Here is a 27826-nt window from a genome sequence, read left to right as displayed (position 1 = left end):
GCAAAACTGTATTCTACAAGTCACGTAAACGTGATTTCTATTATTATTGAATGTGCGATAATAAAGCTTCAACTTGCACTCCAACTTTGGACCACAAGCTTGACGTGATTTTATCTACTTCTTTAGCTGATGATGGTGCTTTGGATTCTGGTGTTTCCATCTCGTATTCCATAGCATCAGCTTTGCCCTCTTCATCATCCACATCATCCTGTTCTTCAGCAGCAACACGCTGTTCTTCATCTTCAGCATCATCATCTCCGTTATCATGCGCTTCAGCACTACCATCAGCTTCCATAACCTCAGTCTTGGCTTTAGCAACCACATCCTCTTCAACAGCACCCTTAACCGCTTTACCCAACCCAACAAGCGCAGCTTTATAATCATCCATCAGCACATTCCCAAACTCGGCATCCCATTTATCTCGTCTAAATTTACTGTCTCGTCCAACTTCCGCCAGTATAGCTTTAACATGATGAGCTTCTTTCGGGGCTGACAAGACATAGGCGACACCGTCAGCACCAGCTCTAGCGGTACGTCCAACACGATGCACATACGTTTTTGTGTTTGCTGGAATGTCGTATGATATTACGGTCTTGATTGCTGGACCGAGATCTGTGCCTCGGGTGAGGAGGTCTGAGCATACAAGGACTTGGATGGCTTCTGCTGTGAATTTGTCTAAGATTTTTTTACGATCGCGACGGGCGAGATCTGATGTCAGCATCGTTGCGTGGATTGGTGGTGATGATGGTGATGAGGTTTGTCGTTGTTTGGCGAAGATATTTAGGAGGGTGGCGAGCCTATGTGTGGCATCTATAGATTTGCAGAATACTAGAGCAGCTGGTAGGCGGAGAGTATATAGCAGGTGGATGAGGGCTAGAGGTTTAGTGAATTCATCCGGTACGACCATTAGATGTTCTGTGAGGGTTGATGGTACAGTATATCGCTTAGTTTCCTCTGTTACAGGCTGTACCGGTTCATGGTCTGTTGCCGTATCCATATCGTCACCTGCTACTATATTCCTACCACTTGTGGCACTATTGGATTTTGGTTTTGGTTGCACTGAAATATAGATTGGATAATGAAGTTTAAGACTTGCCAACTTTGCTGGATTTTGAGTTAAGGTAGCTGAGAAGAGCAATTTCTGTAATGGTACAGCATGATGTGGCAAAGGGGCATTATTGGGTAATACGGTATGTCTAACCACTCGAGTTTTATGTAATGGTAGTCCTATTTCGTCTTCAGGCCATCCAGCCAATCCAGTCCAACTGTTGACTACATTTCCAGACTGTTCTACATCTGTATCGGGCTGTGCAGACTTGAGTACAGCAGCTACCCATCCTTGATATCCTGTACCAAGTAGTTTGTCTGCTTCATCAATGACTAGATATCGTAAATGTCTTAAAGTAAAACCAGACGTCAAACGCAAGTGATCTACTAGGCGCCCTGGTGTAGCTATTAATATATCGACCCTAGAGCTGCCTCCTTCTTCTAGATCCAGGTCATCATGTTGGACCAACTGCCCTTGCTCAGTGGTAAGCGATACACCACCAGCAGCAAATCCAATCTTCAGATCCGTGCCTTTAGCAAACGCAACAAATACTTGTCGTACTTGTGCAGCTAAATCTCTAGTTGGCAATACAACTAGCGCCCGTATTCGTACCAAACTACGTGCCTTTAGTGCCTGTACTATGGGAATCACATACGACAAGGTCTTTCCCGATCCAGTAGGAGCTGATACCAGTACATCCCGTTGTCTGGAAGCCGAAGTTGGAAACGAGCTAGACGACAATATAGGTATGACAGCAGACTGTACTGGAAACAAGTGCAAGTATCCCATTTCCTTTAGACGAGTTTGCACATCACTTGCCAAACTGTCTAGACTGTTTTCATTATTGGCAGACAGATCAGAGGATATGCTTATAGGTTGAGCGAAAAAGGGATGGACATAGTGCACTTGTTTGGTTTGATCTATCGTTGATTGACGTTTCCTTTTGCCAAGACTATACTGTAACGGCATTGACGTGGATGTTTCCGTTGCTGGTATGGGATCATTAGCAGGTCGTTCCTGCTCTGCGACCGGTACATGTTTTTCTTCTATTACAGCAGCTGGTTTGCTGACGATTTTGGGTTTTGGTCTGTAGGCTGGAGCTTCCTGTTCGACCTCTTTGACTTCTGGCTTTATACGATTACGGCCCCCACGTGGTCGACGAGGTAATGGAACTTCCTCTGGTATCAACTCTTCGCTGGCCATCTTGTAATTGTGTTTTGGACGTTTTAAAAAAAAAGTTCAAGAAAATCGAGTTGCTTGAAAACACGGCTATTGCAATTGTTGTTGGAACAGAATTAACTCATTACGCGTATGGAATGTGTTCAGATACCCGTCTTCAAACTTAGGTCTTCTGGATCTGTCAAAAAAGCGGTTGTCACAGTTTCAGCAATCAATGAAAAGCTATTCTAAGCACACAGGATGAGAGGTCGGTCTCGTGCTAAATCTTTATATCATAAATCATTCTAAAGGCTCATCTCTTCGCGAAATCAGTCGATGAATGTAAACAGATAGATCTTCGAACGAATTCTTCGATACTTTAAAAACATACCGAAAACGCACTGACCTAGTTTCATCCTGACAGGCATCAAAAGCAACGAGATCAATAGCCGATATGCTGTCAGGAAGTAATAGAACGATAGACAATGTAGCAGGAGATAAGATCAAGTCAGGAACTGACAGAAACAAGAAATTCGCTGCAAGAAAGCGTCTGGCAGGGTATGAAAACCTCTTCGCACAAGACAGTCCAATTAGTAATCTAGAATTTGTTTTTGATACTAGGACTCATACAGTATCCCAACGTACTTTTACTATTGGAAAAAGCAACGAAGCTCTTCCAACATTAAACCTATCGTCTATTGATGAACTACCAGACTCACCATCGTCCATTGACTCACCATCACAAGAAGACCTACCATCAACAATTACGCAATCTACACTACCTGAAAGTACATCATCATTGACATCTTCAGAACCTGCCAAAACATCTACAGTCGCGAGCAAAGAACAAAATAGTAGGAAACCTACAGAAACAGCCGCCACCACCACAGTTACAACCACAGGAGACGATGGATCTATAGAAACGCATACAGTTGTGAAAGCTGGTGATGTGGAGGTTGCTCTCAATATAATACCGCCACGGAAGAGAATGACCAGAAGTCTGAAAATCGTTGGGAATCTGTTCAAGAGGGGGACGGATGATGCAAAGACCTCAAAGTAGTTGCAATGGAGTTATATAAATTATCACGATACCCTGCTGGTTGACCGAATAAAACTGATGGGTGTTGAACGCGACCAACGCAAGCTAGCAAGCTACCGCAATGCGCACGCTTGCGCTCGTCTTTTTAAAATCCAGCTTCTCGATTGAAAGGCTTTGTATCTAATTCAATCATCCCTGCCTCCAACTTTCCAAAACCTCAAAAACTAGGCAACAAACAGGCGTTTCGATTGAACGATGAACAGAGAAACGAATGGGCAGGTAGCTCATGTGCTCACTCAAGCACTGAAAGCTCAGAAGAAGATTAGCGGTAGCTTTCGTGTGGTTTTCTCAGGTAGCATTTGATCAAAAACCCGTTTGGACATTTCAACTCACTTTGTTTCTTGCGGTGTTTCAGTTCTAGTTTTCGGTATCATCCTGCTCGGAACTGGAATAGCAATCAATGTTCTCCAAGTGACGCTAGCACTCCTTCTTATTGGCAACCGTCATCTCTTCAGGTATGCTCACTTTCACATGTTTTGAACATCTCAACGTCGCTTTGACATTTTCTTTTCTACCATCATTCAGGCTAGCAAATGTGCATTTCGAAGCTACATTTATATCGTGTTTGGTGCTTGTAACGTGGATTCTGGATCCAAGCAAACTCATTGTTCAAGGAGATACGAATGGACTGTTTGAACGATACAATTTCAAAGGGAGTGCTCGTAAACAGGTCATTATAAGTAATCATCAGTGCTACACGGACTGGATATATCTTTGGTTCTTGGCTGCGGTATGTCTCAAAGACCCGTTATCCTAGACTGATGGAAACGGTGTCGGATCTGCCAATAGCGACGAGTCTGTTGCTCTTCACATGCTGATAGTATAGCGAGAGTTCTCACCTGCTGACTACCTCCTCTTATTAGAACTCTTTGGCACCCGGAGATATCAAAATAGTCTTAAAAGAGGATCTCCAGCGTCTGCCTATATTCGGCTGGGGCATGCGGTTTTTTGAATTCCTATTCATGAAACGTAAAATGGCAGAGGACAAGAAAGGAATGGATCTGGTGTTGACCCGTGCTATGAATGATAAAGTGCCGTGTCACCTGTTGTTGTTTCCTGAAGGGACCGTCTTGACGAATGACACTCGACAAAAGAGTGACGCGTTTGCCAAAAAGGCGGACCTGTCGTACGCTTATAAATATGTATTAGTGCCGAGGGTTTCTGGCTTCTATCATACTCTTGGATTGATGGGTGCTGGTCAGCCAGATGGCGTAACTGAAATTTGGGATGTGACGATGGCCTATCCTCACGGAATTGATAAGTATGCCTTCGATGAGGTAAAGAAAACTTTTGCACTTGAACAAATGTTGATTCCGCGCTACTTACATTATGTTTTTGCCATGTAGTTCTCTGCCTTTAAGACCTTCTTGACTGGTGACGCTCCGCACAGTATATTCTTGCACGTAAACAAAATCCCAGTCTCTGAAATTCCATGCCTGCCAGTAAAAGGAACTCTAGGAGATAGCGTACCTTTAGAATTCAACAATTGGATGTATGGCCAGTGGCAAAAGAAGGATGATCTGATGGCAAACTTCTACAAAACTGGATCTTTCACCCAAGAGGAACCGAAGCGTGTCGTTTCAATTCGTCCATACTTGACAGACGCACTCAGGATTTTGGTGGTGTTGGTTTTGGGATATGGGACGCTGTATTTTGTTGCTTCGGTTGGGTGGTCATATGCTGTAAAATTACTGGTCTAGGCTAGAGAATAAGTGAATAAGTTATATACATTGTAGTAGACGTCATCAATTGTAGAATATTAGAGCTGGTCTAATGTACATCCTCTACGCGTCCGGGTAATGATTGTGTTACCGTCAATTTTTCGAGTTTTCGTCAACTCTCACCAGCAAGAGAATTCCAACTTAAAACCATCAAGGAAGGATGTTTGGCAGAGTGTTTGCATCTGGCTCGCGAGCCATTGCTCCACTGGCAGTAAGTCTCTGACAATCACACTGGCAAAGAGCCTCTACGTGAATTCCCGAACATTGAAATTTTATGTTGGCAAGCTAATGATTGCACTATGCACATAGGTACGCCCAAATGTAAACATGATCCAACCACGCAGAAACCTATCTATTCACGAATACTTGTCTATGGGTTTACTACAACAATATGGAGTCAAAGTCCCCAAAGGTTATGTTGCAAAAACGGGTGCTGAAGCTGAACAAGTGAGAGCAGTAGAACGGCACATATAATGTGCATCAGCGCTCTTTCTGATGTCTGGAACTGATTTGCTTCTCAACTTTTTACTCGTCCAGGCTGCTAAAAAGTTGGGAACTGAAGATATGGTCATTAAAGCTCAGGTGTTGGCCGGCGGACGTGGAAAGGGAACATTTGATAATGGTTTGAAGGGCGGTGTCCGTGTAGTTTACAGGTATGCCATCCACTTGTCTCCTTTTCCACAAGGACTGATCAAACCTCTCGTAAAAATAGCCCAACAGAAGTGAAGATGTTTGCTGAAAAGATGTTGGGTCACAAACTATTCACAAAGCAAACTGGTGCCGGTGGCCGTGTTTGTAATGCAGTACGTGTCCTCTCCTCCCTTACACCAAAGTGACAACCGCAACCAAAACAGCACGACGTCACAGTTTTTCTACAACGGCAAAACTGACACATCTTTCTCAAAACGTCTAGGTGTACATAGTGGAAAGATTGTACGTCCGTCGTGAATTCTACTTTGCGATTTTAATGGACCGTGCATCTGGTGGTCCAGTTCTCGTCGCTTCTTCGCAAGGTGGTGTTGATATCGAACAAGTAGCTGCTGAAAACCCAGAAGCCATTATTCGATTACCTGTCGACATATTTAAGGGATTGCAGCTAGCTGATGCTGTTGATGTTGCTCGAAAGCTGGGCTTCCAGGGCAAGGCTGTTGACCAAGTACGAGTTGGATTAAAGTTCTAACATCTTTCCAGCAGTAAAGTAACGTAATTTTTTTGGCATTATTCTTTCTAGGCTGCCGATACATTCATGAAACTCTACAAGATCTTTATTGAAAAGGATGCCACCATGATTGAAATCAACCCTCTAGCTGAAGTTTCCACTGGTGATGGTATGTTGACGACGCAACATGTTTTCATACACTCTCCTGTAAATTGAAATGTGACTGACATTCTATCATATAATCTAGTAATGTGCATGGACGCGAAATTCGGATTCGATGATAACGCTGATTTCCGTCAACCCGATATCTTCAAACTTCGAGACCCTAGCCAAGAAGATCCTCGTGAAGTCGCTGCTGCCAAGTTTGGCTTGAACTACATTGGATTGGAGGGTAGCATTGGTTGTCTGGGTATGTAATAGGTGGTGAATGGCCGCTAGTCATCCAATGCAGTCTTCTGACTTTTTTGCTATTCATGTAGTCAACGGTGCTGGTTTGGCCATGGCCACTTTGGATATCCTATCACTCAGTGGTGGAAAGCCAGCTAACTTCTTGGACGTTGGTGGAGGAGCTACTGCTGAAGTCATTACAGAAGCCTTCAAGATTATTGAATCAGATCCTCAAGTGAGTTCACAGCGGCGTTGAAAATTTGCAACAAAAGAACTGACAAAAGTCCACTGCATATTAGGTATCTGCCATCCTCGTAAACATCTTTGGTGGTATCATGAGATGTGATGTTATTGCTCAAGGTATCATAACCGCCGTCAACCAACTCAACATGCGTCTCCCCCTCGTTGTTCGACTACAAGGAACAAACGTCGATGCTGCCAAGAAACTCATTGCTGACTCTGGATTGAGAATGTTTGCTATGGATGATTTGGATGAGGCCGCCAAGACTGCAGTCAAACTTGGATCTATCGTAAACTTGGCTAGAAGTGCTGGAGTAGGTGTTGAATTTGAGCTCCCTCTATAGAAGAAATGATGTAGTTGAATTTCGTTTTATACATATTGAGCGTTGAAATGAAGTGCTTCAGTCCATGTTTTGCAAAGTGGTTTGAAAATGTCGAATGGTTACAAAGCAGAGCGTCCAAGAACTGTACGAGTGAATCGCGATGGATCTATTTGGCATACAGTGATTCGATGCGATACACCCGTTGCGGAAGAGGTAACTTCCATAGCTTTTAGAGTCTGTTTTTTTTAGCGTAAACAAAAGCTCAATCAGAACGATCGATGCCGTCTAAATTCGAGTACTAACAGATCCCTACATAGTTCTTCTTTAGGATCATGGAGCTATGGGTCCGTGAACCCAATGTGGTGGTAAAGCTTTACATCAAACATCAAAAACAAAAAACTTCAACAGCACTGTACGCTGACAAGACATTATAAACTAGGTTCCACCGATATTGCGCGCGGATATCTTATATGACTCGGAAATCGATCCTGCATTTAGAGCCCCCATTGGCTCGAATTGGTATCGAAAAGTTCGCAGGAGGCTTGTCTCGAAGAGACGAGATGTTACAGATCACGATGTATATTTTGGGAGACGTGAAAGAGGTGTAGAACTATTCTCGGAATACGCGTGTCATGAGATGTATCGTGACTCTCTCTGATACGGTTGTGTTTCTTTAGGATGTCACGTCGTATTCGAAGTTGCTGAGTCGTTTATTGATGATATACCATTCTTTTTGCCGAAAGTCAGGAAGTTTGCGTACGTGTACACGGAACGTGATCCTGAAGACGGAGAGTACGTGGGGGTGAAAGGAATGTTGTTTGTTCATACAGCACTATTAATTCGTTGTTCTTTTTTTAGCCCAGCCGTTGCTACTCTATCCATCGAAATATGTCCCTTTGAAGAAGATATTGAACAGAATTTCAAGTCGGATGCTATGGTACGCTTATGATGTGAATGGATATATGAACACGTCATCTAGGACGAACACGATGACATCTCTGAACTGACGCAAACCCACTGCAAAACAGATGTACGTCTACAACCGCCTGCTCCAAAAAATGTACAAGCAAACCAAAGCCCAAATGGAAGGATACAAGAAACGTGTACAGTCTGATCGAATCATACCGAAAATCACGTACCAGGATCGATACTTTATATTAAAGCAAAAGTACTCGCATTGGGTTGACGACTGGATCGAAAAGACTGATGCCTCCAAACATGTATGGGAGGAGGTGGGGATTGCGTGCTTTTTGATCTTGTTGTTTGAGCAGGATGCCGTTACGCTTGGACGGTATGTGATCTGGGTTTCGCAAACACATTGAATACAGCTGGATTCCTTTTTTTTATTCTCTCAGGAAGCCAAGCTTTGTTGATCTTGGATGCGGGAATGGGTTCATGACATACATACTAAATCAAGAAGGATATGAGGGGTATGGAATTGATATGACGGCGAGAAAGTCTTGGGCTGCTTTTGGAGATAAGGCTGTCCTGAAAGGTTGGTGAATTTCCCTTTTCTTTGATGATGATGATTTGAGACTGACGAATTGCTGTAATTAGAGGAAGTTCTGACACCTGAAACATTGAAATTTAAGAATGTGGATTGGGTGATTGGTGACCATCCAGGTATTGGCCGGGACATTCTATCTGCTTTTTTTTCTTTGGCTGACTTAACCTAATCTTAACGATAGATGAGTTGACGTTATGGATACCTATTTGTGCTGCACGATCCGGTTACAATACGAGGTCTGTATAATTCCCTGATGGTGTTCTTTTTTTGTTCCCATATGTGTTGACACCTTGACCATATGTTGTAGGTTTATCGTGATTCCTTGCTGTTTCCACAAACTCGACGGAGGCCCTTTCAAATCTGAATCTGATATCCTACTTCCAACCTCACTCCGAAAGCCACGAGTAGACGACGAACTACCACCAGACTACGCAACCCCACTATCTGATCAAATGCACAATCATCTCGGATCAGGTCGCTACTCTTCGTTTATAACTTGTCTAGAGAAATTGATTCAATTCTGTGGCTACATACCTGAATGTGAGAGTCTGCGTATCCCATCTACAAAGAATATTGCATTGATTGGACGCACGAGAGGATATGAATCAGAGTTACAGAGTCTTGCACCTGGTACTAGTAAAGAGGAATGGGAACAGCTGGTGTTACAGGATATAGATGAGTTGACTGCTGGAGCCTGTTTCATGCCTCGTGTGAGTGATCACGATAAAGGCATTTTGAGAAGAGAACGAGAGTTGAGAAGCACTAATCCTGAAATGTTTCAGAGTAGTCATGATGAGCACGAAGAGGGTGTAGAGAGTGGGGAGTTTTCACACCTGTTACAATCATTGCAAGACTGCACATTGTAGAAACATAAAACACCAGTCGTGAATAGAGATTGAGTGGTATAATTTAAGCTATTTTTTTGTAGACCAGTCTTAGAAAATGCAAACGAGTTTAAATATGTGGTTATAATCTCTAACCAAAGAAATCCGAGATGGCCTTTTTCAAATCAGCATATGCCGCATTCAAATCATCGTTTATAATAACTCGATCAGGACCATTCTCAGCAGCGGATTTCTTGCCCCATTCCATTTCTCTAGTTGCAGCCTCTATACGTTTGCTGAGAGATTCTTCAGTCTCGGTTCCACGACTACGCAACCTCTTTTCTAATTCTGGGATACTTGGAGGGGACAAAAATAGATAGATTGGTTGAAGAGTAGTCTTTCCTGAAGCAGCGAGGCTCTGGAGAGTCATGACACCTTGCACGTCAATGTCAAGGATGGCGATACGGCCAGATTTGAAGACGTTTTCAACAGCCTCGAACGATGTTCCTAGGTGCATGAAGGTGGTTGGCCCAAGAGCTGTTCTCCGACGTGGTCGCATAGCACCTACATACCATACATATTGGTGGCAAAGGTAGCAGTCTCAATAAACTTGCCCTTTGCAGCATCAGCTTCCATCTCTTCCTTGGTCGTGAAGTAGTATTCCTTTCCATGGGTTTCACCAGGTCTCGGTTTGCGAGTAGTATCTTTATATATTGCAGATGTTAGCCAGCAGCTCTACCCGATAGGCAAACATGACTTGTACGTACGGGAAACACTGAATCCAAACTTGTCTGGAAATTCAGCAAACAGAAGCTTCAAGATTGTGCTCTTGCCAGTGCCGGAAGGTCCGACAATGACGATTGGACGGAAAACAGTTGGTGCCATTGTTCTTTTCTTGCGTTGCTGTTCTTCAGCGTTCTCGGTCCCGATCGCCTCGATTGTTGCAAAGAATGGTGGTTCTATAAGACATTATACAGGTGAATATGATAATATGCAAAATTCTATCCTAACTTCTCTATGGCATAACCAAACACGAAAACAATGCATTCTTTCACAAAATATCCATGCGACGGCAACCACCTACCAGCCGACCAGGGAACGTTCAGTAAGCCGAGTGCTATACCAAGCCCAAGACCAGAAACTGCTAAAATATTGGCAAAAGGAGCTACTCTCTTCACGGATCGAAGCGTTGATTCTCCTCTATAGGAAACTCGACGACCAGCCTGAAGCAAGGTATGTGGTATACGTGTACTAGTAATACGTGTCAGAGAACGAGCAAACATTAACGATGCGAAAATGTTTTGGCAGCCACGGGAAGGGAAACAATCGTTGGGAAATCAATCGACATTAACCACTTGTTTGAGGGGTGATTGGGAGAAAAACCTTGCCAAACCTTGGGGCTAGAAGTAAATTCACTTAATTCTTATCGATACGCGCCGATCTGGAACGTGTCATCGTGGGAAGACTCGGTGCAGACCCGGACTTGGAGTCGATCGATGCTAGTTTAGAGCAAACACACGCTCTTTATATATTTCACCATGATGTTTCCACAGCCACGTAAACCGTGGACACGGCCATTAATCAAGCTGTCGGTGTTTCTCGTTCTCGGCTTCTCTGGAGACTGGCTGGTTCGAAGAATACGAACTCCAATATCAGAGCGTGTAAGAACAGAGGTGCAGGAGTCTTGAATCGTTAATATATTGATTTCATAGCAACATTGGAACGGTTCTCAACAGGTTTAAAATTTGAAAAACAAGAATCCGCTTTTGCAATGAAGGACCGGCCAGTTTGAGTGAAGGAGCTTCTTAGAAGAACGCGTAAGTGTTATAAAATTACGGCAGTTTGCTTCTTCGAGGCATGAAATGAGCATCTTTGCGGCGATCGCATATGCATTACGAAAAGATGTATGCGATGTCCTTGAGGGCACTGCTCGAGACTTACTGCACGAACGAATAGATGACTTCTGTCAACCTGGAATTGTTATCATGACTTAACCCGATAAAGACGCGTCGGCTGCTGACGTATTTTTGACAGATTACAAATATAAGCTTAGTTCTCGCATCCAAGCTAAACACGCTTATCACCAACTCAGCCCACAAACTCCTATCAAAGAACAAGGCATAGAAGCAGATACTTACAAGATGGATCATCTACCAAAGACCTTCAAGAGTGCATGGATTGAAAAGAAGGGCGATCCCATCAAGGTTCATCCCTGAAATAGTTGGCTTTTGTTTGCATGTTCAATTTGGCGACGCTAACGAACAATAAATTCTAGATCATTGACAGGGAAATGCCCAAATCTCTGGCTCCTCATGAAGTCTTGATCAAGGTGAAAACATGCATAATTCGTTTTCATGCCACATTAAAGGTGTTTGGTACTTTTTGATCGATGAACCTAAACTCGAGCTAAACACGCTAGGTCGAAGCCTGTGGAATCTGTGCAAGGTAAGGAACAGCTAGATGCATCGTGCTTCTCATCTGCTCTGCAAACTATACACATTCACATGTCGAAATATGTTTTTCTGACTTTTACTCGCCTTTGCATACGTAGTGACCATATGCTGGTTGACGGAGTCTTTCCTTTTGTGAAGCTGCCTGGCTGCCCTGGCCATGAAGTCATTGGAAAAGTCGCAGCTACCGGGTCAGAAGCTAATGAGTACTTGAAAGTCGGAACTCGTGTTGGAGCTGGGTGGACTGGTAGTTGCTGCTACCAATGTGACGTAAGAAGATTGCTGTTTTTGCTCTCCGGATTGTCCAGACTTGACTTTTTGAACTGTTTAGCCTTGTCGTGCAGGACACTTTGTCTTGTGTGAAAAGGGCAGCATCAACGGAATCACCCGCGATGGTGGATGGGGTAAGCAAACAATTACTTGTTGCTTGAGCGTTGTTTCTATCCTTTTGTTTCTCATGAGATTACTCACCTTCTCGAATTATAAGCCGAGTACATGGTCGCCACAGACAATGCCTTAGCTCTTGTACCTGAAGGTCTCGACAGCGCTGAAGCTGCTCCACTCATGTGTGCTGGTGTGACCACTTTCAACTCTATGCGAAATGTCACCACCTGTCGTCCTGGTGATCTCGTTGCCATTCAAGGAATTGGTGGGCTCGGTCATCTTGCTGTTCAATTCGCTCGAGCAATGGGATTCCGTGTAAGTGATAAAGGTAGTTGCTGTGTCGATTTTTTTTGACCTCATTCTGACAACTGGTAAATAACATTTATCGTAGGTCGCAGCTATCTCTACCTCACCATCAAAAAAGGATCTTGCATTGAAGTTGGGTGCTCACCACTACATTGATGCTTCAGCTGAAAAGCCAGAAGTAGCTCTTCAAAAACTTGGAGGTGTAAGTTTCTTGTGCACATCTATCTCTTCAGTTTATAGCTTCCCAACTGTTTGCAATCGTCTCATATTACATATTCGTTTCTTTCTCGCTCTTTTTTTTGCTCGTCACATCGGATTGCTTGCACATGCTGTGGGAAGCGAGAAATCCATTTTCTCACTGAGGCAATCTTCCAAATTAGGCAAAGATGATTGTCGCTACTGCACCACATGCATCGGCCATTGAACCTCTTCTCTCTGCTTTGGCTTATGACGGTACTCTGTTAGTCTTGGGAGCATCGGATCCTTTGAAGATGGATGTCGTACCCATGCTCATGAAACGTCTCACATTACGAGGATGGCCATCTGGAACAGGCTTTGACAGTCAACAAACCTTGGAATTCAGTGCTCTGACTGGCATCAAGTCGACTGTTGAACGATACAAACTCGAAGATGTTGTCACTGGATATCAACGTACCATGACCAACAAGGCTGTCTTCCGAAGTGTCATTGTCTTTGATTCTTAAATTTTTTGCAGATGTGGTTTTGCTCCTCTCGCTCAATACAATGGTGACTCTCTCTGTACGTCAAGCGTCAAGCGTTCTGTTTATTTGGTTTCATACGTGTGCACGTTTTACAAAAGTGGTACAGGATATATGATATATGCCCAAGAAGTTTGAACCATAACGAACCTATAATACAAGCCCAGCTCTTATGAGGTCGTTCAAGTAACCACCAGAAGACTGCTTTTGTTGGAAGGCTGCTTCTGGTGGGAGTAGTGTGGAGATTTCTTGTAATACCATGAAGTAACATCAGTGGCGTAATATTTGTCACTCTTTTGCATCAAGTTGGGTGGTGGTACACCATTTGGAACAGTGTTGGGTGTTGGGCTTGAGATGTTGTAGAGAAACGTGTTGAAGAAGTACAATGGTGATAAGACACTAGCAACGTAAGGGCTCGTTAGTAACTATTTTGCTTGCCTAACAAAGAGGCAAAAAACTAAAGGATGAACGTAGGCCACATACCGATCACTGGCAGTCCTCCATTTGTAGTGTTTGTAGCATTCAAGACTTTGGCATCATTCACATACATATTACCACTTGTCGAATTAGATTCAAGCTGCACAGGAATACCGGACTCCAATGTTGAAACCATGGTTGCGTGTGCTGTAAAGTTTGTCAAGTCGACATTGGCTGGCAACGATGCGTGATAGATCAACTAGTCAATGGAAATGAAGAATTGAGCATTTCATGCAGTACTTGATTGAAGCATATGATTGGAACTTACAGCGGCTCGTAGCAAGCTGATACTGTGATTCTTGCGAGTTGCGAATCGCGAGTTCATCAGCTTTTGATCAAGAATGCTACAAAGCATCTGTGCAAAACAATGCTCTGACTGAAGGCTTCCTTTGTCCTTCTCTCTTCGATTCTTGATACAAGTTGTTCCTCATTGAATACGCGAGTGCGGCAATCCGAGACTTGACTTCACTATATTCAGTTACAGATATGTTACAATTAATTTAATTTTCGTTTTACAAACAAGGACTCCATCTCAGAGGAGCTAGACGTCCTTGTTTCGGATCTCGATTATTTTGCAGCATTCTATCACTGGACTGAATTTGCTCAGTAACTAGGTGATACTCAGTCAGCGTCTCATCATTAACCCCTCCTAATAGTGTATGATTTGGTTTGAGATTGAGGCGTTATGGTTTGTGACGTGTCACTTGAAACAAAATTGTTCAAATATGATCAAAATGAACGAGCTGAGGTGTACCCATAGTCATAATGTCCAATTCCGTGATCATTGTATCAAAAGAAGCATCATCAGCAACCAAAGGACCCGGGCCTTCAGGATACCTTGTTGTGAAGATGGAATTAGCAATCTGACGAATGAACAACGGGATAATCGAAGAGTCGAAACGACTGCATAGTTACGTGAGATCAGTTGCAGTAGATTCCATTTGAGCATCTTGTGAGCTTTGGAACCGCTTGCCATTGCTGTTGATTACCAAATTTCCCTTGGTCCTCTTGCTTCTTGTTGCACTGGATGAGGTTCTGGTGCCTTTCCTTTTTGGTGGCATCGTATTTTGTAGAGTATATATATATAAATTCCTGAGATCGAGAAAGTTTTGGGTTGAGAAAATTTGAGAAGTGGAGGTGTAGTAAACGTGGATGAGAGACTTTTGACTTACATCGCAAAAGCGCTGTATTGACTAGTAGACCATGAATAATACTCTTGGATACATTTCTACGTAATTGACTTATTCAATTCTCTCGTGTTCACGAAGCGAGATCAGACAGGGAAGGTAGATAGTAGATATTGTGCAAGTGTCCAACGCTTGCATACAGTATAGCAAGCATTGCACCTCTAGCATTTGCTAGAATTCTCTGCCGTTTGCTACACACACTGGCTATCGTTCTCGTCAGACTGATTCCTTTCAGCTCGATTGTTGGTTGACTGAATACCATAAACAGTTCCCCGAAGAGGAGAACCCAAAAGCGAGAATTCGACACTATCTGAGCTTTAAGGATATGGCGTACCAGAAACCCTTTATGCAATCAATTTGCTCTCCACCATAGCAACTTGGCAAGGTTGATTTCAAGAAATGTCGCAAGTGTAAGGTCCATCATCCCAAAAGTAGCACTATTTGGATGATATTTTGATCAATCAATGTCCTTTTTCGTGACCTTTGCCTATGATTTCAAAAATAATAACCTCAGCGACCGTATATGCTTCAATGCGTGCAAACTGAATTCCTGTCAAAAACAATCGAATTGCAATCCAAAACAGATGCATCCCAGAGGCATTAGACACAATTGCACAAGAGTTTCAATATAAGATCGATTGCTGAAATCGGAAACAAAGGACACCACAATTAGAAATGGAAAAGCAAAGGCGCTCTATTCCTAACAATAGATTTGCAGATAAATAACGCTTTTAATATTAAGGACAGCCCTCTCCTTTCATTTACACCTTCTTCACCACACTTAAGTTGTTCCTACATTTGACCTCGTTCATCCTACATTTGACCTAATTCACCACTTTTCACATCTTCTACATTTGATTTTCGTTGTCACCATCCCCATGATGGGCGAAGACCAAATCTATTACCATGTCGATCCCCATGCCATCTTGATTTGCTCCTTCTTGATTGTTGATGTTGTTGTTGTTGGTGTTGTTATTATTATTGTTACCAGCAGCAGGAGGAGGAGGACCAGCAGCAGCACCACCACCAGCACCAGGAAGACCACCAGGCATCTGGAATGGCATACCCGCACCTATTGGAAGTCCAAGTTGGCCCAGAATTCCACCAAAGAGACCACCAAGACCAGGTGGGATATTATTGTTGTTATTATTATTGCCTCCAGGTCCTCCAGCAGCGCCAATAATACCACCACCCGCACCATTACCAAGAGGATCGAGTTGACCACCAAGAGGACCTCCCAGAGCGAATATTTGTGCACCACCCATCACTGGCATATTTCCAAAGTTTGGACCTCCACCGCCAAATAGCTGCTGCAATCCTAGTGGTCCATGGTGATGATGATTAGCATGGGGAGGTAATGGTGGTGGAAGAGTTAGCTGTTCGTCGTCTTCATCTTCGAGTGGTGGAAATCCATCGTTGTCGACAGGTGGCTGTGGACGAGTAGCTTGTCCAGCTATTGCTCCTGCAGTGTTTCCACGTTTCAAGGTCTTGTTCCTATGCTTTATATGTCTTTTATACATGGTGAAGACTACAGGGTCATCAAAGCGAGAGACTTCCGTGCAGAAGAGAGGAGCACACGCATATGCGTTACCAATCTTGAGGGGCAAACGTGGTAAGCGTAGATTTGGTTGGTTTGCCATTATTTGGGCAGCATTGGGAAAAAGTGGAAAACCAGGAGGAATGGGATTATTATTGTTATTGGGATTTGGATTGGGATTGTTTGGGTTAATGTTGCCTAAGACTCCAAGAGCTTGAAACACAGCATTTTGAGCTTGAATCGCGGCTATATCAAAAATGGATTAGGCTTGTAATCAATAATACACAGATCTTGCAATACAGATGCTCGCTCGAAAAAATCAAAATGACTAGATTCGCTATACAGCAGCTTTACCATTACCATTTTGGGCTTGATCAACAGCGTGTTCAAGCTGATGCAAAGCAGCACCCAGAGGTTGTGGTGCATTGGGAGCTGGAGCTGGTACTGGAGGTCCTCCTTGTACGTTGATTCCGGGAGCAACTATCATATCATCGTCCTATTAAAACGAGGTTTAGCCCTTAGTGTTCAAAAGTGCAAGACCAGAACACCAAAAGCAATAATAAGCAAAACGGTATGACACTCACATCATCGCCAGCAAAATCCTCAGCAATATCCATATTCACTTCGGGAATAGCGGCAGCTTGAGCGGCCGCAACAGCTGCTACAGCACCTCCAGCGGGATTGGGCGTCAACCTTATGGCATATAGTTTTGGACAGAGACCAATCATGTCAAAGCAATAATCAGGCATCTCCTGACCTCCTTCTAGGAATAGGATTGCGTTTTGCGGCCTTCGCATGCCACACAATGCCAATATTTCAAGTTTTGGGAACGGCAATGCAGCTGTAGAGAGAACTTGAGCTGGATGTGCGTCCCAAAAGGCTGAATCACCTACAACATACACGACCCGTAAAGTTCTTCGATTGGTTAAGATCAAATCTGTTACGGAGTCGGCCTTTCTTAGTTGTGTTGAGCGAAGGTATAATATTTTGAGATGTGTGAGACCTGCCAGACCAGCTATGATTTCGTCGCTAAGCAAATCTGCTGGTCCACCTCCAATGCATAGTGTGGTAAGGTTTGGGCAAGCTCCTACACAAGAAGAAAGATGAATATGTTTCAATAAGTCAGTCAAAGAAACCAGTGTCCAGAACGAGCAAACATACGTGAAAAGTTGGCAAAGGAATTGGCATCAAGCGTTGCTCCAGGCCTAGTGAGTACCAGTTTGACGAGTTGATCATTGACATATATAGACAATGCTGACAATAGACTTGGCGAGAGACGGCCATCAATGTCACGCACTGTGGACAAGGAGAAGCTTGTCAGGTGTTTGCGAGACGACTCAATCAACCTGATAACCGAATCCGGATTCAAGTTGATAGAGCGCTCTGTTTGTTGTGGTTGCTGAATCAAGTGCAACGATTGCGTGTTTCCAAGTTTGCCTGTTTGGAGAGAAAGCAAATTGGTTTCCGTGGAAGAGGTTGACAAAAAACAGGAAAATGCTTACCATTCAAATAAAAACAAGCTCGTTGAGTAGGCTCAGATAATGACAGTGTTCGTGAGAGGCAGGAATTGAAGAGTTTATGGTCAACTAGCTCCCGGCTTGTTGACAACTATGAAATAAGAATAATACAAATAAGAGTAAGGACGTTGCCTGTTTCAAAATTTGCCAACAAACAAATCGAGCAACTGCACCATCGACATACCAATACAGCTCCAAAATGCACCAAATCAGGCCAATTTTCAATCATGCGCAGTGCTTGTATAGCATTCAATGCGATGACGGTGGGTAGATGCAATTTACGAATATTTGGCATCAAATTCGCATTTTCCTTTAAGAATTCTGCAATAGCTCCAGATTCGCCAGGTGTGACTTTGAATCCTAGTGATTCAAGCGACAAAATTTTAACATAGCTTCCAAATGTCTCTTCAGTTCTATATGTTTTGGCTGGGAAGAGAATCTCGTCGAGACGTATGGTGGCGATCAGAGCCTTCAGTCCTGACGTAGAGCTGAGTTCTGGCTTGTTGTACATGAATGGAATGACTGAATGGTACTAATATGAGAAAGAAGTATGTAAGTCTGGTGTGCACAAGAACTGGTGGCAGCAAAGAGAGTCAAAGTTACCATATCAATACACGTCATTGCCATCTTTGCAAGAGTCTTTGGCTTGCAATACGAGAAAACGTCTCGCAGCACCTCATCAGGTAGCTTGGAGAAAATGGTCTTTGGAACAGGCCTTGGTTCTTCAAGTGCTGGAATACTTTCGATTGACTTCTTGAGTGCTGTTTCCATTGATTCTATACGTGCTTGATGAGGCAGAAGATCCTTTTCCCTAGATACGTGATAATTCAAGGTTAGAATCAACTTGATATAATATTTGGCTAACGCGTCTAGGGGGTTCTCGCGAAAACCCATAATCAAAGAAAGGTGATGTATAAGATAATGTCCTACTTTGTCTGAGGTCGAGGAACCGCAGGGCTAATTCTTCGAGCATTAATAGACATCCAGAGAGCGATCTTCCTTGTGCTTTGTTGGTTCAATAGGTATCGAAGTACGTCAACATAGGGCGTCAGATTCATTCGAACTTGCTGGATATTATTATCGGGCTCCATGGAGCGTCTCAAGAGGTATAAATACTCTATATATATGAGGAATTTCCAATAGCAGTACCACGGTACTTGTCAATTGCAAATAAAGAAACGATTGCGAGGAGAGTAATCTGTTTTGGTGATTGTAGGCGATCAACACGAGAGACGCAAGGAAGGAGCAGAGTTGAACTACAACTAAATATTATTAGTACGTCTGAACATACTTTGAGCCAGTATGAGAGTTTTGTTACAGCAAACACGGGTACAAGTGAGATTGATTTTCGTGATTGCTCAAACTGTAGATCAAAGTTGCCAAATACGTAAATAATATTGAAGGCATTACGGAAATCATCTCATTTTCGCGACATTACTAGAGAAAATTTGTCCTCACCCCCAGTGCGATGTCTGCAGGTTAGTAAGCATTTACAAATCGCTTTTGACAGACACCCAATAATCCATCGCATCGATCCATCAAACCACAAATATGGCCAAGGTAAGTGAGGACCCTCTATCGATTTCTTGCATGTAATCGAGCTCATAAATCCTGGAGAATGGACGAATGAGAGCATGAACAGCCGAAGCAAGTAACAGGCTTACTTGCGAGGTTCCTGCGATTGTCAACATCAAACACAATTAGCAATAGACAACACCACTTAGATGAAATAGAGCTTTGCTAATGAATTTGTACGTTTGTTAGGTTGCAGTTTTAGACGGTGTTTTGGACGTCAGTCAATCAGCAACTAAACTATTTGGCAAAGTCAGTATTTATTCACTGTTCAAACATTGATTCAATGACGACTAACCTCTCTTTCATACCTTAGTGGAGGTGAGTTTCCATGCCTGATGCATTGGAATGTGTTTAATGTTTTATTAGCTCGCAAACCGGCAAACATTTAGTGAAATTGGCAATTGTGTGCAAAGAAGTCCCAACATCTATACCAGGAACTTCTCGAATTAGCTGATAGCTAAACTACAAATTCAATCCTATTAGCTTTGAAGACATTGACACCAAGGACTTGTCCTTGAAGGTACCATCTTGCTGAAACAAACGCTACTCAAAGAACAGAAGCTCATATACATGATATTATCTAGGACTATTTACAAGTTGTCCCTGTATACTTGCCACATACTGCTGGTAGATACCAAGCCAAACGATTCAGGAAGGCTCAAGTACGTGATAGATAGTGATAGATAGCCCAGTTCCCAAAACAGTAAACATGCTCTCACACCCCACATCCATTTAGTGTCCAATCGTGGAACGTTTGACCAACTCCCTTATGATGCATGGTCGTAACAATGGAAAAAAGTTAATGGCTACTCGTATCGTCAAGCACTCTTTCGAAATCATCCACTTGTTGACCGACGCAAACCCAATCCAAGTCCTCGTCGATGCCATCATCAACACTGGTCCTCGTGAAGATTCCACACGTATTGGTTCTGCTGGTACAGTCCGTCGTCAAGCTGTAGATGTATCTCCATTACGTCGTGTAAACCAGTCCATCTGGTTGCTGACAACGGGTGCTCGTGAAGCTGCCTTCAGAAACGTCAAGACTATTGCTGAATGTCTGGCTGATGAATTGATCAACGCTTCCAAGGGTTCAGCGAACTCGTATGCCATCAAAAAGAAGGATGAATTGGAGGTATGCCTAGTTTTACTGGTGATTCCGTCGTTTTTTTTGCTTTGATTCTCACATAAACAACTTGATCATTTAGCGTGTCGCCAAGTCCAACAGATAAATCATAAACTTTTGCTCCCGTGTAAAAATACAGTTACTCTTTACAGATACTCGTCACTGCTTTCCTCTATACATCAAGGTCATTACAATTAACATTCAAATCGATACATTTAATAGTAGAAGACGCCAAATGCACATGCGATACAGAATATTGATTCCTAAATGCAAGAGGAGGGTTACATGTTGTCGACATGAACAATCACCGTCTGACTCACATTCATAAAGACGTCCTGAGCAATATTATCAGTATCAGCATCCCATAGACAACGTGCTCCAATACTAGAAACAATCCAAGATTCAGCACTCAAAAGGCTGGACAGATCTAAATCATGCAGTTCCATACCGAACACCTTCACCACGTTGTTCTCCAAGAATGACATTCACAGCAAACTTGTATCGTTGTAAATCTAGTTCTAAACGATGAAATAATCAGTACAATTAACTCAAACTCCACGATCAACTACATGTGCCAACCTTTTAATCTGTTTTTGATTTCATCAGATATTTCTCGCGTCCATGTCGAGCATTGAGTCTGATCATACGTGGCACCGGCTAGTCGAGACTGTAATACATCGTGGATTATCTTTTGGACTGGTCCAGACCGGAATCTAATTTGTATTTATCGCTTAGTTCAACTTCCTTCTCTTCAAAACCAACCAATTTACATTCTGTTGCTTACTTTGATTTGAAGTTGGGCCTGATGGTATGTGCCTCGTCCTGTGACATTGCAAGTCCTCCTGAACTCATTCTCTCTTTCTCCTTATTGCTAGATCTTTTGAAATTGGTTGCTGCTCCAAGTTTTTTTGGAACAAGAAATTCAGAGTCTGGGCCAGCATCCATTGCAAAAGAGACGAGACGGGCTGACACTCCAGTTTCTACTTGCAAACAAAGCAAGTAAATATTTCGATTACTGACATCTGAGCTTTACCTCATTTGCCGTGCTTTTATCATGACATCTGCCGACCCAAGAATCAAGAGCTTGCTGAAAAAGCGCAAGTACAAGGAAGTCGACGAGGAAGACGACGAATCATCGCTTGAAGAAGGTGAAGTAGATGATGACAATCAAGCAGGCGATATCCTGTCGATCGTTAGAGCTGAACGAAAGAAACGGGAAGCTGCTTTACGAAAACCACATTCGGCTGCTTCGAGACAGCTCAATGTTATGGATTTTGAGGGGGCTGATACCGTCAGGGTGAGTAGGAATTGATGTGTATTGAAGCTGAGTGTTGTGAGACTTTTACGATGATGAGAACAAAGGAAAGCAGATTCTTACGAATGAAACTTGCTTTAGGCTATTGATACTCGACGATACTTCAATATTGAAGAACGAAAAGCTACAATACTTTGCAGGTTCTGTCACAAACCTGGTCATGTTGTTCGAGATTGTCCCGAAACAGTGAGTATTCTGGTATCGACAATTGCAGCGTTTTTCTCGCTGGGTCAACTGGTCTTGACATCAATTCCTTTTCGTTTTGTAGAGCAGAGAATGTTTTGTTTGTTTCCAAGATCACAATCCTCTACATTGTCCAATGAGCAATGTGTGTCATAATTGCTTCCAACTGGGTCATCGCAAAGACGTGAGTGAAGCTTCACGTTCTTAGAAATGCTTCTAGGCCACCTTCTGTCTTTTGTCGTGGCTCACGCTAACTTACCCACAGGAATGCAAAAATAAAAGATTTGAAAGGGTTTGCATGTATTGCAATATGGACAACCATTCTACTGTTGTAAGTACACACGCCTCATATATTCTTTTTTCGTCCACTCAAAAGTAATCTGACTCTCTTGTGTTTTTCAATGATTAGGAATGTCCCATGGTTTGGCGATTATATGGAATTGATGGTGAAGCCAACCGCATGGAATTTACGAGATATTGTTACAATTGTGGTTCAAAGGGCCATCTAGGCGATGTGAGAATCCTTGTTGGAAATTGCAAAAAACTCGCTTCAATCTGGAGAAGCATGTAACTCACTATTTCCACTTCTCGCATATCTGTAGGACTGTCCTCGTGACAATCAAAACAACATCCCTGACTTCTATTGGCACTCTGCCTTTAGGACAGATGCAGATGCACCACCAGCTCCATTAGGTAGAGTCCCAATGTCGAAAAGAGCAGCAGCCACCATGGATGACGACGATGCAGACGACGAAGAAGATACGTCGAGGAGGAGGCGTCCTCAGTCTCCTGGCCGGGATACTCTGTCTTATGATGGACGTCGAAACGACCGTGACGATCGAAATCGTTCACCTCTACCTCGAAAACCATATCAGTCCACTAATGGTCGAGGTCGAAACTCTCCTCCACCAATACCAACATCCTCTCGTCGACGTAATTCAGATGATAAAAGGCCAGACGGTCGTAATCAACCGAACGGATATGGAAATGGAAAGCAACGTGCTCGACCAGATGACTGGGATGTTTCTGATGGTTCAGAAAATGATACTTATATTGGCAATGGTAAGCACAGGCGTGACAGAAACGACTCTGTAAGTTTTTTCTAACATTTTCTGGAGTACGGTCGTTGTTAACTCATGTCATTTATGATGTTTTCTTCGTTTATAGGTGGACCGATGGGAAAACAGGCGGCAAACGGCTTCAAGGCAAAGGAGATGAAACGCAACGGTGTTGCTGATAACCAACCTTTTACATTCGACCTCCCCGATATAAATAGTAGTAGCGCAAAATTCAAGAAACACAAACAACCAAAACAATCGAAACCACCCAAACAACAGCAGCAGCCGAAAAGCAAACGTCAAAAGATACAGCAGCTAGACGTTGAAGATGAAGATGTTGAAATAGAGGAACTGATAGATACTGATGAAGAACTATATGGTGTTTCTGATCGTCGCATCGATGCCGAACGTAAACGAATGATCCAGCAGAATCATTCGCCATTGCCTAACGACCACAACCACAACAAGAAGAATAACAATCATGCCAACGGCAACCACCCACACAGAAATCCGCCACGACGAGACCCGATGCGCCCTGAACGTTTGGCAAGACTTGCTAGGCGTAAGGAGGAAAGGAGGTTGGCCAAGATAGAGAAAGTTAACATCACTCAGAACAGTAACGGCAACCACAATAACAAGAAAAAGAAGAATGCCAATAACAACAATAATAATAACAACAGCAGCAACAACGCTGCTAGAAAGCCTGTATTTGATAGTGAAGTGATTGTTATTGATGATTGATTGGTTCTTATTGTGAGTCTGCTAAAAAGTGGTAGCTAGCAGCAACGTGGAATAAGAGCAAACACAAAACATAGTTTATAAGAAGACAACAGCACATTTGTAAAAAACCCATAGAAAGGATTGTAGGCCAATACAAAATATATTGTGTAGCTCTTTATGACATAACAATGCTCAAAAATAAGATAGGGAAAGGAGATATGGATTTTTTGGTTTACAGAGATGAAAAAAATGTTGTTTTACGGAGTATGTTCTGCTGCGATTGGGGATGGTTTCGTAGAGACTAGCCAGACTAGAGAGTCGGAGATTGGGTCGTGTCTAAGTTGAGAGAGAGAAACATCAGTCTTCTGAATACTTGCCGGGATTATTCTGGTTTTTTTTGCACTTACACCCAGCCAGGATATCGCTGCAACCTGGATCCATACAAAGTTGACCCCTTGGGCGGCATATACTCTGGCCACGCGCCCGTAACTTTATCCTTGAGCGTCTGACCATACGATAAATCCATCCCACTGTCCACGTTCCCTTTGCTATACGACCGCTCTCCCAGCACGTCTACCATTAGATCCGATGGCAGATGGATTGGATGTTCTGTTGTTGCGACCGTTGTCGTGCGTGGACTGTTTTCTGATGATGCGACGGTTCGTGTTGGGGAAGTGTATGTTGATGAGGCGTAGTGTGATGGCGGGTATGATACGACTTGCTGTTGCTGATAAATAGGCTGTTGGTAGGATTGCTGCTGCTGGTATAATTGTTGCTGATAAGTTATTTGTGGTTGCTGCTGTTGTTGTTGGTATGCTTGGTAGTATGGTAGTTGCGGTATGTACGATGGTGGTGTATTCTGTAACTGCTGTTGCTGTTGGAGCATTTGTTGTTGTATTATCTGGTGGTCTTGTTGTATTATTTGACGGTGTTGAGAGGGTAGGTTGGTCAAGCCATTACTGCTGTTTGAACTACCGTCAGTGTGTGTTGGCGATGTGCTGGGTGTGTATAGTGGGTATCGGTTTGGTGTTGACGGGTCTGTGTGGGGTGTTGCTGGTGGAGAAGCGCGTTCTTTGCCCCATGATGCCTAAAGATGGTTTTATGAATAAGAACAAAAAGCCGACGGCTTTTAAGCAAATGTTGCTTACTCGTAGCGTTTTCCCATGCATCACGACACCATGCGCTGATACTATAGCGTGGGCTGCACCATCATGCGTATCCATTCTAGAAAGAAAACCCTAACGTCACAATTGGCACAAAAAAAACGTATAAAGTCGTACAGTCATACCTAATGAAAGCAAATCCACGCTCAGGCTGCATCCGTAATTCCAACACGTTTCCATGAGCTTGGAAGAATTCCAGCAGTTCGATATTGGTTGTTAGTGGTGAGAGATTGCCCACGTAGACGGTGCTGTTGGTGAGTGATTGAGATACAATCTCATCGAATTGGAGGGGTGCTACATCTAGAGCAGAAAATATTTCTCAGACACTACGTCCTGATATCAGTTTGACTTTTGGCATTACTCACAATCCTGATCAGGTTTAGGAGCCGGCTTCTCATTTGCCCAACTTATCCGAATAACACGATTCCCCAACCAGCTGCCACTCAAGGTATCAAGCGCCTAAGGTAGGCAAAAACAGGTATTGGGAACGTATGCAACAATGTTTACTTCAAAAGTACCAATAATGGGTATAAAAATCAAGAGATGCCATCTTTAACATCGAAGTTGCAATCCATACGTACTTGCTGGGCATCATCACGTTCTCGATAACTCACAAACCCAAATCCACGACTCTTTCCAGATGTCAAGTCCCACATTACTCGCGCTTCAGATAATGAGCCAAAGGGTGCAAAGGCTCGTCTTAATATCTCGTCATTGACTTCTTGACTTAGATCACCGATGAATAGCTGGAAGTGTTTTGAAATGTCTTCGACTGGTCCTTTGGAGCCAGACATTGCCCAATTCACGCGAATGGGGATGCCATGGACTCTGTGAGTTGCGAGTTGGGCGATTGCTTCAGCGGCTTGTTCGTGTGTTTCGTATTCGACGAAGCCATAATTTGTTGGTGCCTATATATGTGATCAAGGTGTTAGTTCGTGTTTGAAAACACGAGAAGTTCGACCATCTGAGAGCCACAATGATGTAGAAGCAGCCGATTCCGTTTCAAATATTGGCTGTAAACCTGACAAGCTTCAAAATGTCCACAGGACTGTTTTAAACTTTTTCGGAGTTCAACGTTGGATTCCCGTCAAAGACAGACGATCGCACGAGATTTCCATATTCAAAATGCTCTGAATGAGAGGCACCTACTCACAGTTTTGTCAAATATGACCTTCACTGAGCATGTTCCAATACGTCCAAAGATTGATGAGAGCTCTTGCTCATCGCTCTGCTGACTGATATTCCCAACATACTAGAATAAAATGATGAAACATAGTGTTTAGAATTCGGTTTTCACACTTTAGACAGGAAGGCTCTTCCCGGGCTGCGATTTGGAAGAAAAGTTGACAACTATTTTGGTTTGATTTTCGTACCAGTTTGCGATCCGCTGTAGAGGGGATTCTCGAGTTCATATTCCGGTTTCAGATACGTTATTGGACTAGATTCTTGCTTTCGATTCAGTCTGCGTTATGGCGATGTGAAAGTTTTTCAAGGTAGCGTCATACCGTTGAAGCAATTTCGGAAGTTAGATGCAACCAGGTTTTGAAGTTCGACGACGGTGCAAACATGCAAAATGAGGGTCATGGAACCAAAGAACGCGGGATGCTCGGGCGAACGTTGGACCTGCATATTATTTTAGAGTATGGAAGCTGGATATTCTATTTGAGCAAAACCATTCAAGTTATTTAAGATGGGCAAATAACTTTGGAGCCGCCTATTGTGAAAAAAAAATCGTGAGATGATATCCAACAGCTCAGGTATTTTGCAAAACACGGAAAGGTTTGAGGTCAAAGATCCAACAGCCCAAAAGTCACTTCAAAAATCCAAAAGTTCGAAAATAAGGTTCTAACGCGAATCCTCAGGGCCTTCACACGTGTGCAGTCTGTTCCAGCTCTTTGAGGAGTAGGCTATGGCCATCGATACTGTCCATCGAATGAGACATTGATCACAGCCTAGCTCCAGTAGGACACTTCTTTCAAACAGACAGCCGACAATCATCATCGTCAACGTAAACACTGTTCCAATATTCATTCCTTTCGTCCTTCTACTCGCAAAATACGTATCGACACTTACACAATGTTGAACACATTCCTGTTGAATAGAGAAACATGTCAGGAACCTGGCACTCAAATTTCATGATTTCATGGGCATGCATGATTTAGACATGCACTCCTTCGAATGCAGCGGCGTACTGTTTCTTCACATCTCCAGGTCGACAGCCGAAAAATGCAAATTCATCCTCAAAGTAGATGTCACAACATACAACATACCATAAGGTCAAAGAATTCCTCTACGCAGCTTTCATGTGATGAATCTGCTTCCGTTACTCTTGCCTGGCAAGCGTCGAACTTTTCCTTTAGGTTGTGACAGTGATGTTCTTCACATTCTGCGAAAACATAAAAAAGTTTGAGAAAGTGGTCATCCAAGTACAGAAAGTAGTGAAAGAGGAGACGAGTCAATGTAAGTTTACACATACCCTTTTCGATTTCTTCTTTGGGATCCACAACGGCGGCCATTTTGAAGACTTTTTGTTGTTTTGCAGATGTGCAGAGTGTGAATGTGTGATGCACTCCAAAAAGTTACCGAGTTTTGGCCTGTTTTGTAAGACATTACGTGTATTTCACGCAGAAATTGGCTACTTTTGCT

The 27826-nt window shown here is 43.1% G+C and overlaps 10 protein-coding genes across 10 annotated transcripts; 5 read left to right on the top strand and 5 right to left on the bottom strand.

The window, feature by feature from the left end:
• Nucleotides 1-43: 43 nt before the first annotated feature.
• SmJEL517_g01278 (uncharacterized protein) lies at nucleotides 44-2251 on the bottom strand (the record flags this gene model as incomplete). The annotated part of the gene is made up of 1 exon (XM_031167206.1): nucleotides 44-2251. The coding sequence occupies one exon, from the start codon at nucleotides 2249-2251 to the stop codon at nucleotides 44-46; it is 2208 nt and encodes a 735-aa protein (XP_031026791.1).
• A 1249-nt stretch (nucleotides 2252-3500) lies between these two features.
• Nucleotides 3501-5005, top strand: SmJEL517_g01277 (1-acylglycerol-3-phosphate O-acyltransferase; the record flags this gene model as incomplete). Its single annotated transcript, XM_031167205.1, has 6 exons — nucleotides 3501-3573; nucleotides 3667-3760; nucleotides 3831-3975; nucleotides 4063-4125; nucleotides 4169-4582; nucleotides 4652-5005. The coding sequence occupies 6 exons, from the start codon at nucleotides 3501-3503 to the stop codon at nucleotides 5003-5005; spliced, it is 1143 nt and encodes a 380-aa protein (XP_031026786.1).
• Nucleotides 5006-5186: 181 nt separating this feature from the next.
• On the top strand, nucleotides 5187-9508 carry SmJEL517_g01276 (succinate---CoA ligase (ADP-forming); the record flags this gene model as incomplete). Its single annotated transcript, XM_031167204.1, has 18 exons — nucleotides 5187-5237; nucleotides 5336-5473; nucleotides 5564-5679; nucleotides 5739-5829; nucleotides 5940-6182; nucleotides 6258-6354; nucleotides 6433-6594; nucleotides 6665-6807; nucleotides 6872-7126; nucleotides 7453-7500; nucleotides 7575-7737; nucleotides 7813-7927; nucleotides 7994-8072; nucleotides 8164-8426; nucleotides 8491-8630; nucleotides 8693-8758; nucleotides 8824-8878; nucleotides 8950-9508. 18 exons carry the CDS (start codon nucleotides 5187-5189, stop codon nucleotides 9506-9508), a joined length of 2784 nt encoding a protein of 927 aa, XP_031026787.1.
• A 109-nt stretch (nucleotides 9509-9617) lies between these two features.
• Nucleotides 9618-10749, bottom strand: GUK1A (guanylate kinase; the record flags this gene model as incomplete). Its single annotated transcript, XM_031167203.1, has 4 exons — nucleotides 9618-9973; nucleotides 10039-10170; nucleotides 10234-10425; nucleotides 10551-10749. The coding sequence occupies 4 exons, from the start codon at nucleotides 10747-10749 to the stop codon at nucleotides 9618-9620; spliced, it is 879 nt and encodes a 292-aa protein (XP_031026788.1).
• Nucleotides 10750-11607: 858 nt separating this feature from the next.
• On the top strand, nucleotides 11608-13310 carry SmJEL517_g01274 (uncharacterized protein; the record flags this gene model as incomplete). Its single annotated transcript, XM_031167202.1, has 8 exons — nucleotides 11608-11670; nucleotides 11742-11795; nucleotides 11886-11911; nucleotides 12018-12186; nucleotides 12248-12320; nucleotides 12404-12615; nucleotides 12692-12808; nucleotides 12987-13310. 8 exons carry the CDS (start codon nucleotides 11608-11610, stop codon nucleotides 13308-13310), a joined length of 1038 nt encoding a protein of 345 aa, XP_031026789.1.
• Nucleotides 13311-15837: 2527 nt separating this feature from the next.
• On the bottom strand, nucleotides 15838-19134 carry SmJEL517_g01273 (uncharacterized protein; the record flags this gene model as incomplete). The annotated part of the gene is made up of 8 exons (XM_031167201.1): nucleotides 15838-16772; nucleotides 16881-17022; nucleotides 17111-17613; nucleotides 17688-17963; nucleotides 18029-18134; nucleotides 18228-18575; nucleotides 18647-18854; nucleotides 18974-19134. 8 exons carry the CDS (start codon nucleotides 19132-19134, stop codon nucleotides 15838-15840), a joined length of 2679 nt encoding a protein of 892 aa, XP_031026782.1.
• A 460-nt stretch (nucleotides 19135-19594) lies between these two features.
• On the top strand, nucleotides 19595-20847 carry SmJEL517_g01272 (uncharacterized protein; the record flags this gene model as incomplete). The annotated part of the gene is made up of 5 exons (XM_031167200.1): nucleotides 19595-19603; nucleotides 20076-20138; nucleotides 20203-20280; nucleotides 20355-20750; nucleotides 20824-20847. The coding sequence occupies 5 exons, from the start codon at nucleotides 19595-19597 to the stop codon at nucleotides 20845-20847; spliced, it is 570 nt and encodes a 189-aa protein (XP_031026783.1).
• Nucleotides 20848-20956: 109 nt separating this feature from the next.
• On the bottom strand, nucleotides 20957-21593 carry SmJEL517_g01271 (uncharacterized protein; the record flags this gene model as incomplete). Its single annotated transcript, XM_031167199.1, has 5 exons — nucleotides 20957-21004; nucleotides 21062-21125; nucleotides 21190-21259; nucleotides 21321-21454; nucleotides 21526-21593. 5 exons carry the CDS (start codon nucleotides 21591-21593, stop codon nucleotides 20957-20959), a joined length of 384 nt encoding a protein of 127 aa, XP_031026784.1.
• A 202-nt stretch (nucleotides 21594-21795) lies between these two features.
• On the top strand, nucleotides 21796-24038 carry SmJEL517_g01270 (uncharacterized protein; the record flags this gene model as incomplete). Its single annotated transcript, XM_031167198.1, has 5 exons — nucleotides 21796-22038; nucleotides 22138-22242; nucleotides 22649-22753; nucleotides 22842-23301; nucleotides 23407-24038. 5 exons carry the CDS (start codon nucleotides 21796-21798, stop codon nucleotides 24036-24038), a joined length of 1545 nt encoding a protein of 514 aa, XP_031026785.1.
• Nucleotides 24039-24274: 236 nt separating this feature from the next.
• On the bottom strand, nucleotides 24275-27696 carry SmJEL517_g01269 (uncharacterized protein; the record flags this gene model as incomplete). Its single annotated transcript, XM_031167197.1, has 9 exons — nucleotides 24275-24353; nucleotides 24425-25104; nucleotides 25166-25241; nucleotides 25306-25480; nucleotides 25546-25639; nucleotides 25762-26088; nucleotides 26334-26432; nucleotides 27451-27566; nucleotides 27657-27696. 9 exons carry the CDS (start codon nucleotides 27694-27696, stop codon nucleotides 24275-24277), a joined length of 1686 nt encoding a protein of 561 aa, XP_031026935.1.
• Between the last annotated feature and the right edge of the window lie 130 nt (nucleotides 27697-27826).

The sequence above is a fragment of the Synchytrium microbalum genome (genome assembly GCF_006535985.1).
Source record: "Synchytrium microbalum strain JEL517 chromosome Unknown SmJEL517_scf0004, whole genome shotgun sequence".
NCBI lineage: Eukaryota > Fungi > Chytridiomycota > Chytridiomycetes > Synchytriales > Synchytriaceae > Synchytrium > Synchytrium microbalum.
Note: the sequence above shows the minus strand (reverse complement) of the source record. Positions and strands in the feature narration are given on the sequence as shown.